The sequence below is a fragment of the Nicotiana tomentosiformis genome, chromosome 2 (genome assembly GCF_000390325.3).
Source record: "Nicotiana tomentosiformis chromosome 2, ASM39032v3, whole genome shotgun sequence".
NCBI lineage: Eukaryota > Viridiplantae > Streptophyta > Magnoliopsida > Solanales > Solanaceae > Nicotiana > Nicotiana tomentosiformis.
The window spans coordinates 111,203,151-111,215,922 of record NC_090813.1 but is presented as its reverse complement, the minus strand read 5'-3'; the positions used below and the strand labels follow the sequence as shown (position 1 = coordinate 111,215,922).

The 12,772-nt window shown below is 36.2% G+C and overlaps 1 protein-coding gene across 6 annotated transcripts; it reads right to left on the bottom strand.

Annotated features, from left to right (window-relative positions):
* Nucleotides 1-540: 540 nt before the first annotated feature.
* LOC104086060 (protein MRG1) lies at nt 541-12,066 on the bottom strand. 6 transcript variants are annotated; one of them, XM_009590214.4, is made up of 11 exons: nt 11,726-12,066; nt 10,282-10,335; nt 10,074-10,087; nt 8,861-9,021; nt 8,369-8,404; nt 5,558-5,598; nt 4,166-4,264; nt 2,706-2,785; nt 2,055-2,224; nt 1,676-1,760; nt 541-995 (listed from the first exon to the last, which is right to left on the bottom strand). In XM_009590214.4, exons 1-11 carry the CDS (start codon nt 11,858-11,860, stop codon nt 905-907), a joined length of 966 nt encoding a protein of 321 aa, XP_009588509.1. In that variant the 5' UTR covers nt 11,861-12,066; the 3' UTR covers nt 541-904. The 6 variants fall into 6 exon arrangements, with proteins under 6 accessions (XP_009588509.1, XP_009588511.1, XP_009588510.1 ...); XM_009590216.4 differs by having other exon boundaries at nt 8,876-9,021; XM_009590215.4 differs by having other exon boundaries at nt 4,166-4,267; nt 8,876-9,021; nt 11,726-12,065.
* Between the last annotated feature and the right edge of the window lie 706 nt (nt 12,067-12,772).

Genomic DNA, 12,772 nt, shown 5'->3' with positions numbered 1-12,772 from the left:
AGTTTTAAGTTAACCTATTTGGGGTCCAGTCCGTAAATTAGTGTTCAACTCCATATATCCCTTTACCAGTGAGTTGCTTTTAAAAAGTCGAATCATGTAATTTTTTCCTGTATTCCTCCTATCTGTTGTTATATCCCTTTCCAATCACATTCTAACATGGACGAGCTAAGCTCTTTAGTTATCATTCATATAAATGACTCCATGCTCCCTTTTAACTATACCTTGACGATTCCTTCTAATACATATTAAATGTTGGATATAAATGTTATACATTTTTATATGAAAATAACTGCATCTTGCTAAAAGTGTTCCGCCTTGAAGCGGAAGTGAACGGAAACTAATAACACGGATCCCCACATAAGAAGCGGAACACCACATAACTACTCATATTAAACATTGGTTTGAATAATTTAAGAACAGCACCACATAACAGCAAAAAGGATCTAACAGTCATTCGAGAGTATCATATGTCGTCATCAGTGTCAAGTTAGAGTCCAATCTGAGTCTAAAATAGCAACAAACCCCTTTCAGTCTAAGCTATGGTTAAACTAATTGGTACATTGGCTGCTATAAATTGCAAGTGACGTACAAGATCTAGGGATCATCTACAGTTTTTTATGGCACTCTACTCTACAGGTGGACACAGTTTAACAACAATCAGTAAACTATCGTTGTAGGCAGGACTTTCCTCTCTAAAGTTGCTCACCTGACTGTTTAAGTCGAAAATGAATGGCACTCCAGAAAAAAAAAAATGAATGATCTACTGTTACAGATCACAACACACAACAACAAACAGTTTGCCTATATTTGCGAGCCATCACCTGTAAGCATATGGCATGTTTAAGAAATACTGCTCATGCTTCTAATGCGACTCATTCCGGCTATGGTTAAATTGGTAGACAGGTCAACTTTCTTTATCCTTACCACTTCCTTCAGGAGCTTTGGGACCATCATAAGCAGATAAGAAGAAAGTACCTTGGTTTTTCTGCAAAAACCTGTAGCAAACGCATACACAAAATAAAGGCTCATCAAAAAATAATACATCAATACAATAGGTGTTTCCTGAATCCATGTCATCTTGGAAACACTACATCCCTGCCAGGAAAACTACAATGGAATTCATTAATGTTGCTGTTGAACTGGTTCTTACAGAAGGCAGAAACAATGGATATCTTTTATTCCTTTTTTTTATTTTTCATCAGTTACAATAACAAAAGCACTTCCCTTCTGTTGATAATTTATAACAAATCTAATGCACCTCCTTTTCAGGCACATTACCGTAGTAATGAAAAAGTCGAGCTAGCCTAATATTCAGAAGCTATAGAAAAAGGAATATTATTGAATATCTTAAGCTTAATACGTTTTCCTTGAAAATTGTCAGGGAAGTTAACAATCCAATGTAAGCTAGTGAAATTTCTGCCTTGGTGCTTTCTAGAAGAGAATAGAGAATCATGTGATTAGACCAATAACTTTAAAAAAAAATACTAGCCAAGACTAATGCAGCAATTATCTAATTAAACCCTCCTTACACAGCTATCCACAGTGAACACTTCAGCTTCTTGTTGTTTACTAAGCAGCAGTTCAATCATAAAATAATTCCAAAACATATTTATAAAAATAAAAATAATAAAATAAAAACACTGGTAGAAGGAAGTAGAGGAAAAAGAGCATATACTTGAGAAAGTCTAGCAATTTCTGCTGCAAGCGAATCAATGTCTCCTCTTCAATTTTTACATATGCAAGTAACTCAGGCAACTTTACTGCAACATCAGCAAACAAATTAAGGTAGGACTTTGCAAGTCTCGACGTTTCATATAATATATATTTTAAGTTCATGTAAACACATTTAAAACACTGCTGAACAATTTTCTTGAATTGAGACCTAGAGGATGTTTCACAATCTTATCAAAACATTTACTTTTGATAAGTAAAGATATACAAGCGTACAGACAAACATATGAAGGATCCTCTGCAGTATGATATTTTTTAAGGTTCACATATCTCTATGTTGGGGTTAGTTCAAAAAACGGTGAACATTTAGTATTTCTTCATACCAAAAAGACGCAACAGATGTTCAGCACCATATACACTAGATGGAGAGACATTATCTGAAACTGCTTCATGATACTGTTGGCGCTCCTTCTTGTACAATAAAATAACGGGAAGTGCTTTGTCAAAATAACATCGAATTCCATTCAGTATCTCCCCAACTGAATCAGTCATCCTGCATGTATATTTGGAAGACAAGGATTGGCAGACATTAAAGAGCAAACTACACCTCCAAGATAAATGCATTTTATTTGCAATCATTGCACATGCAAAAGTAATTGTGAATAACCTCACAATTTAGCAATAAACCAACTACTAGCTTGACATCTGGTAAGCATAGTTTAATGAATTGACAATATAAAACACTAGACTATAGGTCCTTAAGGAAATACTGGGGTGGTTTGATAATTTCTTCATCCTGTATGAGTTTTCTTATGGAGTTACCTTTTGAGAGAACCAATATATTCCGACATTGACCATGCAGACTACAGGATGCCATAGCTCCCATAGAAGAATTGTAGGGATGGAATTTAATATACTTATAAACTTTAACAATCAAAAAGAATGATAGGGATGGAAGAACGAAATAAAGATGCATAACGTCAGCTCAGCAATAAATTCACCCTTACATGAAAAGAAAAAGACAAAGCACTTACATCCCGTCCTTTTTGGATCGGTATTCAAGGTACTTAGTCAATATATCATCAACAGTGGGAGATCGTGGGAGCTTCACAAGCTGCAAAGAAGAACACATCCGACTTCATCATATAGCAATTATGTATAGCAACCAACATTAATAACTAACATTGTCAGAATATAAATGAAAATTATTTGCACTTGTACATTTTAAGTTATTGAAAATTATTTGCACTTTCAGTACTATCGTTCAAACTTTGCAATTTTGAAGAAGTTATGGTACTACATTGATCCAAATGCTAAAGGATTTTAGGACTTGATGTAATTAAAATGTTAATTAATATCTGGCCCACAGAATATTGCTCGAATTCAGTTGAATGGTATTATTGTGAGAGGCATTTAACTAGCGCGCTTGTTGAAGCGAGAAATAATTTGACTAACGAGATAAATCATGAATTTTATCAGACCTAAATTATAGAACTGTTCTTTTGTTTAAGAAGCTGGGCTTAACGTGAAGCCTGGTCTCGTGGGACAGAAGCAGGCGAGCTAGCATGGGCCTGGGAAATCATCTCTGCCAGGCCCAAAACCAATTTTTATGCTGAAGGTTAGTTTAAAGGTTGGTCGTTGGGGGCTTGAGCGTATATGGCAAGATGGGCCTCACAGAAGCAGGCCCAATGGCCTTCCTTGGTGAGGTCATAATCCTCCTTCATTCATAGCCACAAAATCATTCAATGTCAATGAAGAAAAGAAAATTGATCAACTCCAGCATGCCATTTGTAGGGATGAATACAGATGTGTGGCTGAGCAGATCAATTTCATGTTATCCAATATGAAATTATGAATTATTCTAATCCCGACAGATCCGGTTCAGATTAGCAGGGAGGAACTCAGTCTAGTAAATCAGCATAGATCTCAAAGACAAATAAGGCATAGACATCTATTTGTCAGAGTTTTTTTTTGGGATTTCAGGTTGAGATAAGTCAGCAATTATACTTCTAGTTGATTGCTCTATCATGGGTTTCCCATTATACATGGCTCTGGTCACTCATCTATGATCCAACCCTTAACAATAGTATCCACAAAGCGTCCGATACTAGACTCGATTGGAGCACGGCCCCCGCTAATCAACTTTAATAGTATGTTTTGAGCTATATTATTTGATACTAAGACAAAATCATAGAAGTCCCTCTCCACGAAACACTGGAACTCAAAAAAGAGCAATCCAAGGTTATATTTTTGTGCCCGGAGTAGGTCCAGTTTCAATAAAGGTCTCGTGCAAGTTTATTCCAAGAGTTTTCTATCAGCTGCAGAAACAAACAGCTTATTGGTCAGCAACTAGGAACTTCTCATTGAATAGTTGTCACTGTCACTTGTTTGGGAAGCGTAGTAGTCGTTGTTGTTGTTGTCATCACTTGTGTCTTAGTCTGTTACTGAGCTTGATAAGACAGATAAACCTAGTCATGATCCTAGATATATGTACCTTATTTTGCTGTGTGATGAACTCCCAATCATCAACCAGTTGCTTCTTCAAAGTAGATGGAATCTGAATCTTCACAAGTTTCTCTGCAGATACATTGCCCTTCTGCCATCAAATATCCAAGTTACCAACCAATCCATGATTATTTAAAAGCTAATCCAGCACATCATCAACAAGAAGAAACCTCCCCATGATGGCAAATAATGGCTGAGAAACCTTTTAATAACAAATGTCTTCACAGGCAAAAGAAGTGAGATTAGACAGGTATGGGATTGCAGTGTCTAAATCACAGTATAGGATGACTAAAATGGAGGAGTGCTAAAGGAGTATTATGCGATAAGTAAATACTCTACACAACGATTTAGACTAACAATGTTATATGAAAGTGAATGTTGGGCCTGTATCCACAAGATGAATGCCATAGAAAAATGTATGTCAAGATGGATGCTTTACCAAGATAAAAAATGATCGCATTCGATAGAGGGTGCAAGTAGCACATAAATAAAGTGAAAGATTGCATGAGACCATTTGTTCAAGTGCAACGTAGACTCTCAAATACACATGTTCATAGGTGTGAAACTATAATGATTAAACGTGCAAGAAGGGAATGAGGTAAACCTAAAATCACATGAACAGGCTCAGTTAAAAATTGAATATAAAGAAAGCAAAGGATCCTGCAGGCAATAGCAGTAATTTGGAATTATAGATTAGTAGTTGTTACACTTACATCAAATCTCATGCTTTTCAGTAGTCTTTTAAGTTTGGTTAGATATCTCTATAGACCTATGTGGGAATAAGTGTGGGATTTAGAGAATCTCTAGTTTTAGAGAACCCTAAATTTGTCTTAAAAAGTAAATTATAGAGGACTAGAATAGAGAAGGGTCGATATAGAAGATTCATATAGTTGACGCCAGCTAGATTAGAGTTGAGTCATAATTAAACTTCAAGTTTATCAACAACAACCGTTTATCTTTAGTTTCGGACCCATTTCTAGTTAAAAGATTATAGTTTTTGAACTTTAAAACTCAATGCGCACTCAAAACTAAGACAGCCAAAAGTATCATTTTAAGGAGGATAACACTTGGAATTCATTTGATATCTATAACTTTCTTTTGGAGATTCATCCAAGATATTAACTGCATTTATTCAGCTGCTACCTACATACAGGGCACCGGGCAGTGGACATAGAAACCAAGGCACAAAAACTTTTCATTTCCCTAGCTACATGAATGATCTAGCTCTCTTCATCCCTCCTGTTCCATTGACATCCACTTGCAATTAGAGACTTATTTTGACTTTGCAGCATATATCAGATATATACTTAAATATGTCATCAGCGATAACCATAAGAGGGGGAAAAAGGCATTGAGCCATAGAGTCCAGAATTAAGCAAACCTCAGTGCCTGAGTCGGCTTTGCGCTTTTTCCCTTTTGGAACTGCAACACAAGTTCAATAAAAAGAAATATCTTATAAGAAGATAATTAATAGAAACTAAAAGACTTAACAAACTCAAATCCGTCTGATTTTGTGATCCTGAAGCAAAATAGGTGTACTCCAGTGCAGCATGATACGAATAGTAAAAAGTCATCACTTTGACCAACTCAAGGTCATTTCATCTACAATATTCCACAGCGGGATAGTAGACAAATGCCAATTCATAGGAAAATTAAGGAGAGTGCTGTCAGTTATTAGCTTTTTACATCCAATCTTGCATGTATTCCTAACTATCGTATCCACCCCACAAGGATGATACCCACAGCTGTGAGAATTTTGAACGGGACTCCACAGTCATCAAGGACTCATAACATTTAACTGGATCTAATAACTCAAAATCTTTTGTATAAGCTGTCATCAGAGAATATCAATTTGAATGAAGCAATACAACGTGATTGAGCTATACTAATGTTTATGTACTGCCTAGATACAGCTTCCTTCAGTTAAATATCCAAAAGCTAGTCAAATTGCCAAATCTTTAACCTTGGTTAAACCTCTAATACAAAAGTGTGGACTACATAATGAATGCATGCCAGCAATCAAAGAAGTCAATAGCAATCATAACATACATTTCTTAGAGAAAATTAGAAGAAAGAAGCTTGTCGTGCCACTGTAAAATCCCTAACTGTAACTACAAAATTAACTGTTTCTCTTCATTCATTTTCGAAACTTTGGATGGTCGGCTCTCCCTTCTCAATGGTAGAACAGAGAAATATGTGCAAGCAAGTCTATCATAGGCATAAAGCAAAGGCGAGAGATTCTAGAAATTACCACTTCTCTTCCATAATCTTTTGTTTTATGACCCCGGTTATTACATACAAAAAAATGAGTCCCACTTTTTCTGAGCACACTCAAAAGATATGTCAACTATTGAACATTTGAGGTTGGGGCTTTTGTATTCCTTTGTTTCTTCTGTTATAACCAAAGCCAATCATTACTTCTCCTCTGCAATCACATATTGCTTCTTGGCTACCCTTCTGATTTTCCTCCTTTTTTTACTTCTCGGTGAGAGATTCAAGAAATTACCATTTTTCTTCCCTAATCTTTTTTTATGACCACGGTTAATTTTACATACAACAAGATGTGTCCCACTTTCTCTGAATAAACTCAAAAGATATGTCAACTATTGAAGATTTGAGGTTGGGGCATTTGTATCCCTTTGTTTCTTCTGTTATAACCAAAGCCAATCATTACTTTTCTTCCCTAATATTTTTCTTATGACCCTGGTTAATTTTACATACAAAAAGATGTGTCCCACTTTCTCTGAGCACACTCAAAAGATATGTCGACTATTGAAGATCTGAGGTTGGTGCCTTTGAATCCCCTTTTGTTTCTTTTGTTATAACCAAAGCCAATCATTACTTCTCCTCTGCAATCAGATATTGCTTCTTGGCTATCCTTCTGATTTTCCTCCTTTTCTTAGTTCCCTTCCACGGTCCACCTATGCTTAACATCCTCGTACATGCATCGCGTCTTTCCCCGACACGCGATCCATACTGAAGCTGAGTCTTATCATCCACCAGACATGCTTCATTTGATACCCTCACAAATGTAATTACCTCAGTATTCTAATTGTTTTGCCAGACAGAGAAAACATCGCTAGATAATGTGAGGGGGTTTCTCATACTAGTAGTATCAAAGACATTTGATTTAGGTGGCTTAAACATGAGATTAAACTTTTGTGAGAAAAAGGTACATGGCCTAAAATGCACAACTTATCAAATGATCATCAATCATGTCAAAAAATAATTAGTACGTAACTAGGTTTGGGATAAAATTTCCAGTATAAGCAAGAAGACTACTTTCTAAAACATTAATTTTAAAACTAAAAAGAAATTAATAAGGCAGCCTGCAATGATAATTTGTTTTAAAAGAAGTTAGGGTTGAGGTCCAGGATACCTGATTCGTCAGTACACCCCTTGCACGTAAATTTTATCAACAGTCCAAATTTCCAATAAATTCATATATTTAGGTTGCAAATTTGGTTGAAAGAAACCGCAAATCAGGCACACACCCAACATTGAGTGTCCATGATGCCTGAGAGAGCTTTAGGGCTACCATGTCCAAATTATCAAAGGACCAACTCAGCCGGAGTTGAAACATTTAGAGGAAAGCAATTATTCCATCCCAATGCAAATGTGGGATTTCCTTGCTTGTCTAAGTTCGAAACAGAAGCATTAGAATGTTTTCCATGTTTCTTTAGACAATGCTTTACATTCAGTTACTTTCCAGTATGGACGAACATTTATTTTTTCCCCAAATGGAAAAATATCTTTAACCACATTTTAGTTCTACAAGGCTCTGATAGAACTCCAGACGAATGAACTTTTTGAAGTTCGATGCTCCCGTTCTTCCCTGCATTATCCTAGTGTAAGGGAAATAAATGTGGATAGAGGAGAAGACGAAGACAGGCAGGAAGAATCATGAATCAATTTTGGAGGTAGATATTCCTGAAAAAAAGATGCATCTATGTTCTTGCTTAAAAAAGAAAAAAGGGAAAGTCCGAAATCAAAGAAATTTCCGTATCCCCCCAAAAAAAAGTAAACTAGGGATTTTACACTTTTATAAAAACCTGCTTTACTTATGTGGAGGACGCTGGACATGCTTAGCTTTTGGCTTTATTACCTACCCCCCACCCCCAAAAAAATACTAATGCAGAAAGCAATCACTTACTTTAAAGAAATGAATAATCAAAATTATAAGATACCATACCATTGCTCTTAGTGTCTTCTTTATCCAGTTTAACATCTGCAAATGAAAAGTAAGTTAGAAACAACAATGACATTCAATCCCGAGATCTAATACTCCACTAAGTTATGAGATCCTTTCCTTCAGAGGAGATACATAACCAGAAGGCATTTGGTTTTGTAGTTAATGTCCACTATTAGATATGCCAGAACTTTTAAAATTGAAAACATGAGGTAGAACAAGAAAAGGAGTTAATGCATTTTTTCTTAAGTTATGCTAGACATGATTTACAACCTTAACTTTGGTTATGTTTCCATTTAATCACTGAGGTACATGACAAACATCTTAAAGGAACTAATCTTTTGGAATTTAGTCCTACCAATTATTGGTTTTCAATCAGCTAAATCTCCAAATATTTGACCTCAAAGAAAGACATCAGGAGTAATATTGAGTCCATAAACAAGTCATAAACATCAAGAGGTTATGCAAAACATAAGTATTTCCATGACCAGATACCTAGAGAAGACACACCAGCTGAGCTTTTTGGCTTTGCCTGCGCTGAGCGTCCAGATTTAGTATTTTTTTCCATGCCCTGCTTCTTGTCCAGGGCCTGCTGCTTCAAGACGTTGTCTTCCGTGTGCTTCATCAAGCGGTCAGTGCCTACCCATTCATCCCAACTGTTGCAAGACATAGTTTCAGTAATTAGTCTTGCCGAATACACTTACAATTGACAATAATTCAACTCCAACCTCCAAAATTCAGTTTGAATTAAACAAAAAACTAGCTTCACATTTTACTGCAGAACCTGACATACACAGCTTGACAGCTATGTAATATAGCTATTATTCCCAGTCGCAGAAAAAGGTTCTGGGCTCTGGAGTACCAAGTTCATAGAATCTAATTTCCGTTTAAATTTAGACAGCAATTGCTTTTCCTTTGGTAAATTTATGTTGTTAGAAACACACCAAACTGTAAATGATTTTTTATAAATTAAAAATATTTGAAAAAAGATCATAGTCAAAGAAAGAGCTTGACTCTCCAAATAGTAATAGTACCAGGTAAAATAAGATAGAGGGAATTCAATATTGTGAATCAATAAATCCTTATTTAGACAAAAAGGTTGAGGGATTTGTAATACTCCGTCCTTTTCTATTTGAACATCATGGTTTGAACTTCAATGGGTAGATAGGTATATTTCATATATTAAGCAAAGGTTTGGTAGAACAACATCGAGAAAGTGCTTATGGAGAATAGTAAAAGTAGATCCTATGTAAAGTATTAAATCTTCCAATAATTCCCAATTCCGGGAAAAGGACATTCCTTTTGCAACAGATTGAAATGGAAAGAACACGTTTAATTTGAAACAAAAAGAGCATGTAGTTGAAATGATAGATATAAAACTTCACTATTATCATACAAGACCAAATTCGTTGTGCTACCTGATGCTTTCCAAATCAAAATCATGCATTCATAATTGTCCTTTACATCCAGAGCAGCACAATATTTTTAAATCTAATCTGTCATATAACCACCATAATCAACATATCGAAATATATTCATGTCTCTTGCTCAAGGACTAGCTCCTTTGGAGCAGGGCATTCAAACAGAAAATGTTAAGGCAGCATTTACGACGAACATCAGTTGGTCAACCTTTCAAATTCTGGTGTAAATTGCTATTAAAATGATACTCTTGAATTGAAAACTTTTTACAAGAACTTCATAGACTCACTTTTTGTTCCATCCCTGCAATTTAAAATAAATAAAAACGAGTATTAATTCTCGATATCGTTGCGAATATTGAAAGAAATTTAAACAGGCTAAGAATGTAAGGCTATTAACCTATTCTACAAGTTCTTTCACATCTTTTAACTAAAGAATCTCCAAATTAATTTTTATATATAAAGCATAAGGTGAAAGAAGATGAATATTAAACTTACAAGGTAATGAACAAAGTATCTCCATTCATTCTTCCTTAGCTCTGCTTTTTGAACCTTCACAATAGAAAAACATGGATCACATTAGGGTGTAGCATGAAGCTTGTGGCCAGCAATAAGTAGCATGGTTTAATCAGGGTGCTAAAATTTGTAGAAGGCGACAGTACGTCATTGTACACATGATTATTTTCCATATACAGAAGAAACTTTCCCTTGTAAGAAATATACTAATTCACAAATAGTGTTTTCAAAAGTGAAACGCCATAAAAGCAACAAGTCTTGAGAGGTATAAGCGAACAGCAAAATGCACATATTCTCAAAGTAAAGAGCGTGTTTAGAGAAAATACAAGATTTACCACCAACGTGAGCAAATTTAGTAATTCAACGGTCCAATATACAACGGCGAAAACACTAATCCCAATTCCCAACAACTGAAATTAAATATCAGTAAAGTGTATATTTGTTTTTAAAAATTTTATTTTTATTATACGTAGGGAGAGGGAAAACGGGGAGGGGATTACTAGGTGGAAAATCGAACCCTCACCAGCAAGGTGAAAATTCAAGTAATCAACCAACTGGGCTATTAAGATTTCTCAGTAAAGTGCAATTTCAATAAGCTAAGTGGTACTTTGTTTTATAACCAAGAAATCCCCAAGGGAAAATTGCACACAGTTCGAAACTCAGAGAAAAATGGGTCCGCCCCTCTACACTTCTCCACTAAAATATCAGGCAAAATGCCTGCAACAAGGTTCAAACCCATGACTTCCACCTAACCCACATATCACGCACTATGTCTCTTCAGTAATATAACTACAAGAGATTAAGAACCATATCTCGTCTAGAGTTAAGCCTCATGGGTTGGCCTGGTGGCAATTGACTTGAGCCTTGGGGTTTGCTCCCTTTCAAGGTCTCAAGTTCGAAACCCACTGGGTGCAAACAATTTCTGAGGGCCATCGTACTGGGTAAAACCTGAATTAACCGTGGTGCACTTGCGGGAAACTCCTTGCCGAGGGCCTGTGCACCCCCGGGATTAGTCGGGGCTCAAAGAGACTCGGACACCCGGTGCAAATCAAAAAAAAATATCTCGTCTAGAGTTGCATTCTCCTTGCACAGAAGCATGATTAGCAGAGAAGGTCGGATAACTGTAATAGGTCAAAAGCTGAAGTAGAATTCCCAAAAATCACTTCCAGTTCATATACACAGATCACCCGTAGTTGCAGGGAAAATAAAATACTGACACAAAATCTCAACCAATAATCAAACATATCATCAGAGTAGATATAAAATAGCCGAGATTTTTGTTACAGTCAATTTCGATAAACACCAAATCCAAGAGAATATACGTCGATAGAAGGCATCAGCGCTCAATTTCCACAATTAATTACAGCATTTCTATACTAAATTAGCGATTTCTGTGTAAAAATAAAAGGCAAGTTAAGAAACGTGCCTTTGCTTCGTAGATGCGAGGGCCATGATAGGCGAGAACCTTCTCGCCTTCGGTGTAGACACTAGGTTTTGAGTCGGGCACGTCGCCGGAGGAGTTGTCGCTGTCGGTAGAAGAGTCGTCTTTGGAGCTAACCATTTCCGATTACCAGAGGGTTTCGACTAGTATCTCCTCCGTCTCTGGTCGTGTATGACGTGGGAAGCGACGGTGGATTTGTTTCCCACTTCTTTATCGGTTTCAAAATGAAAGGGAACAGTGAACCTGTGCCGCTGCATTTGTGCGCGTGTGCGCGTGACTCTTTAAATCCCCTCGGATATTGCAGTAATCACTGATCAGTAGTATTGCCAAAAATAAATACTTACCATTTTATACTTGAAAACAATAATTTCATTCCTTTTCTTCTCTCTTTCTACCACTGTGCTGCTATCGAACAAACTATACTCCTTTTCATTTCTAATTCTTGTTTGCAATTACATTTATATAGACTACGAGAGTGTTTTACCTAGTGAGATTAACTTGTTTACCCTCGAAAATGAATAACAAATTAATTCATACGCGGTTTTAAGGATATCTGAACTAATTCAATACAACTGATCAATAACGTTAAATAAGTGAATTAAAGATAGAATAAATAATCAAACCAGTTGTGGTATTAGGTCTGAGCTCGGATCTGAGCTTAGATATTGTTCTGCCTTTGATTCTAAGCCAAATATTTGTGAAGAACTATGAGCAAAAATAAGAACTTTGAATAACTTTAGTAGCAGAGAAAATAAGTGTATATTGTTTTGATATGTGTGTTACATTGTGTCTACTAAACAATAAGCTTCTCATTTATATAGTAGGGGAGTTTTACCCTAAGTATAATAAGAAAGGTAAAAATTTTCTTTTTCGTTGATCATTGATCCGTTGTCGATACGGGCCGAGATCCACGCCGTGATATGCGGTTGGGCGCGGTTATCACGGTCCTTCGTTAGTCGTGTATAACTGTTTGGTTATGCCTTCCGAGGTCTTGGAGCCCGAACCGGATTCTGGGGGCGTTGTCTCAATGGC

Excerpts from the sequence above, each read along its gene's own strand:
- LOC104086060 (XM_009590213.4), bottom strand. The coding sequence starts at position 11,860 with ATGGTTAGCTCCAAAGACGACTCTTCTACCGACAGCGACAACTCCTCC. Across the intron at positions 2,225-2,705 it reads CGATCCAAAAAGGACGGGAT|GATGACTGATTCAGTTGGGG; the intron begins GTAAGTGCTTTG and ends ATATACATGCAG. Across the intron at positions 996-1,675 it reads AAATTGCTAGACTTTCTCAA|GTTTTTGCAGAAAAACCAAG; the intron begins GTATATGCTCTT and ends CGTTTGCTACAG.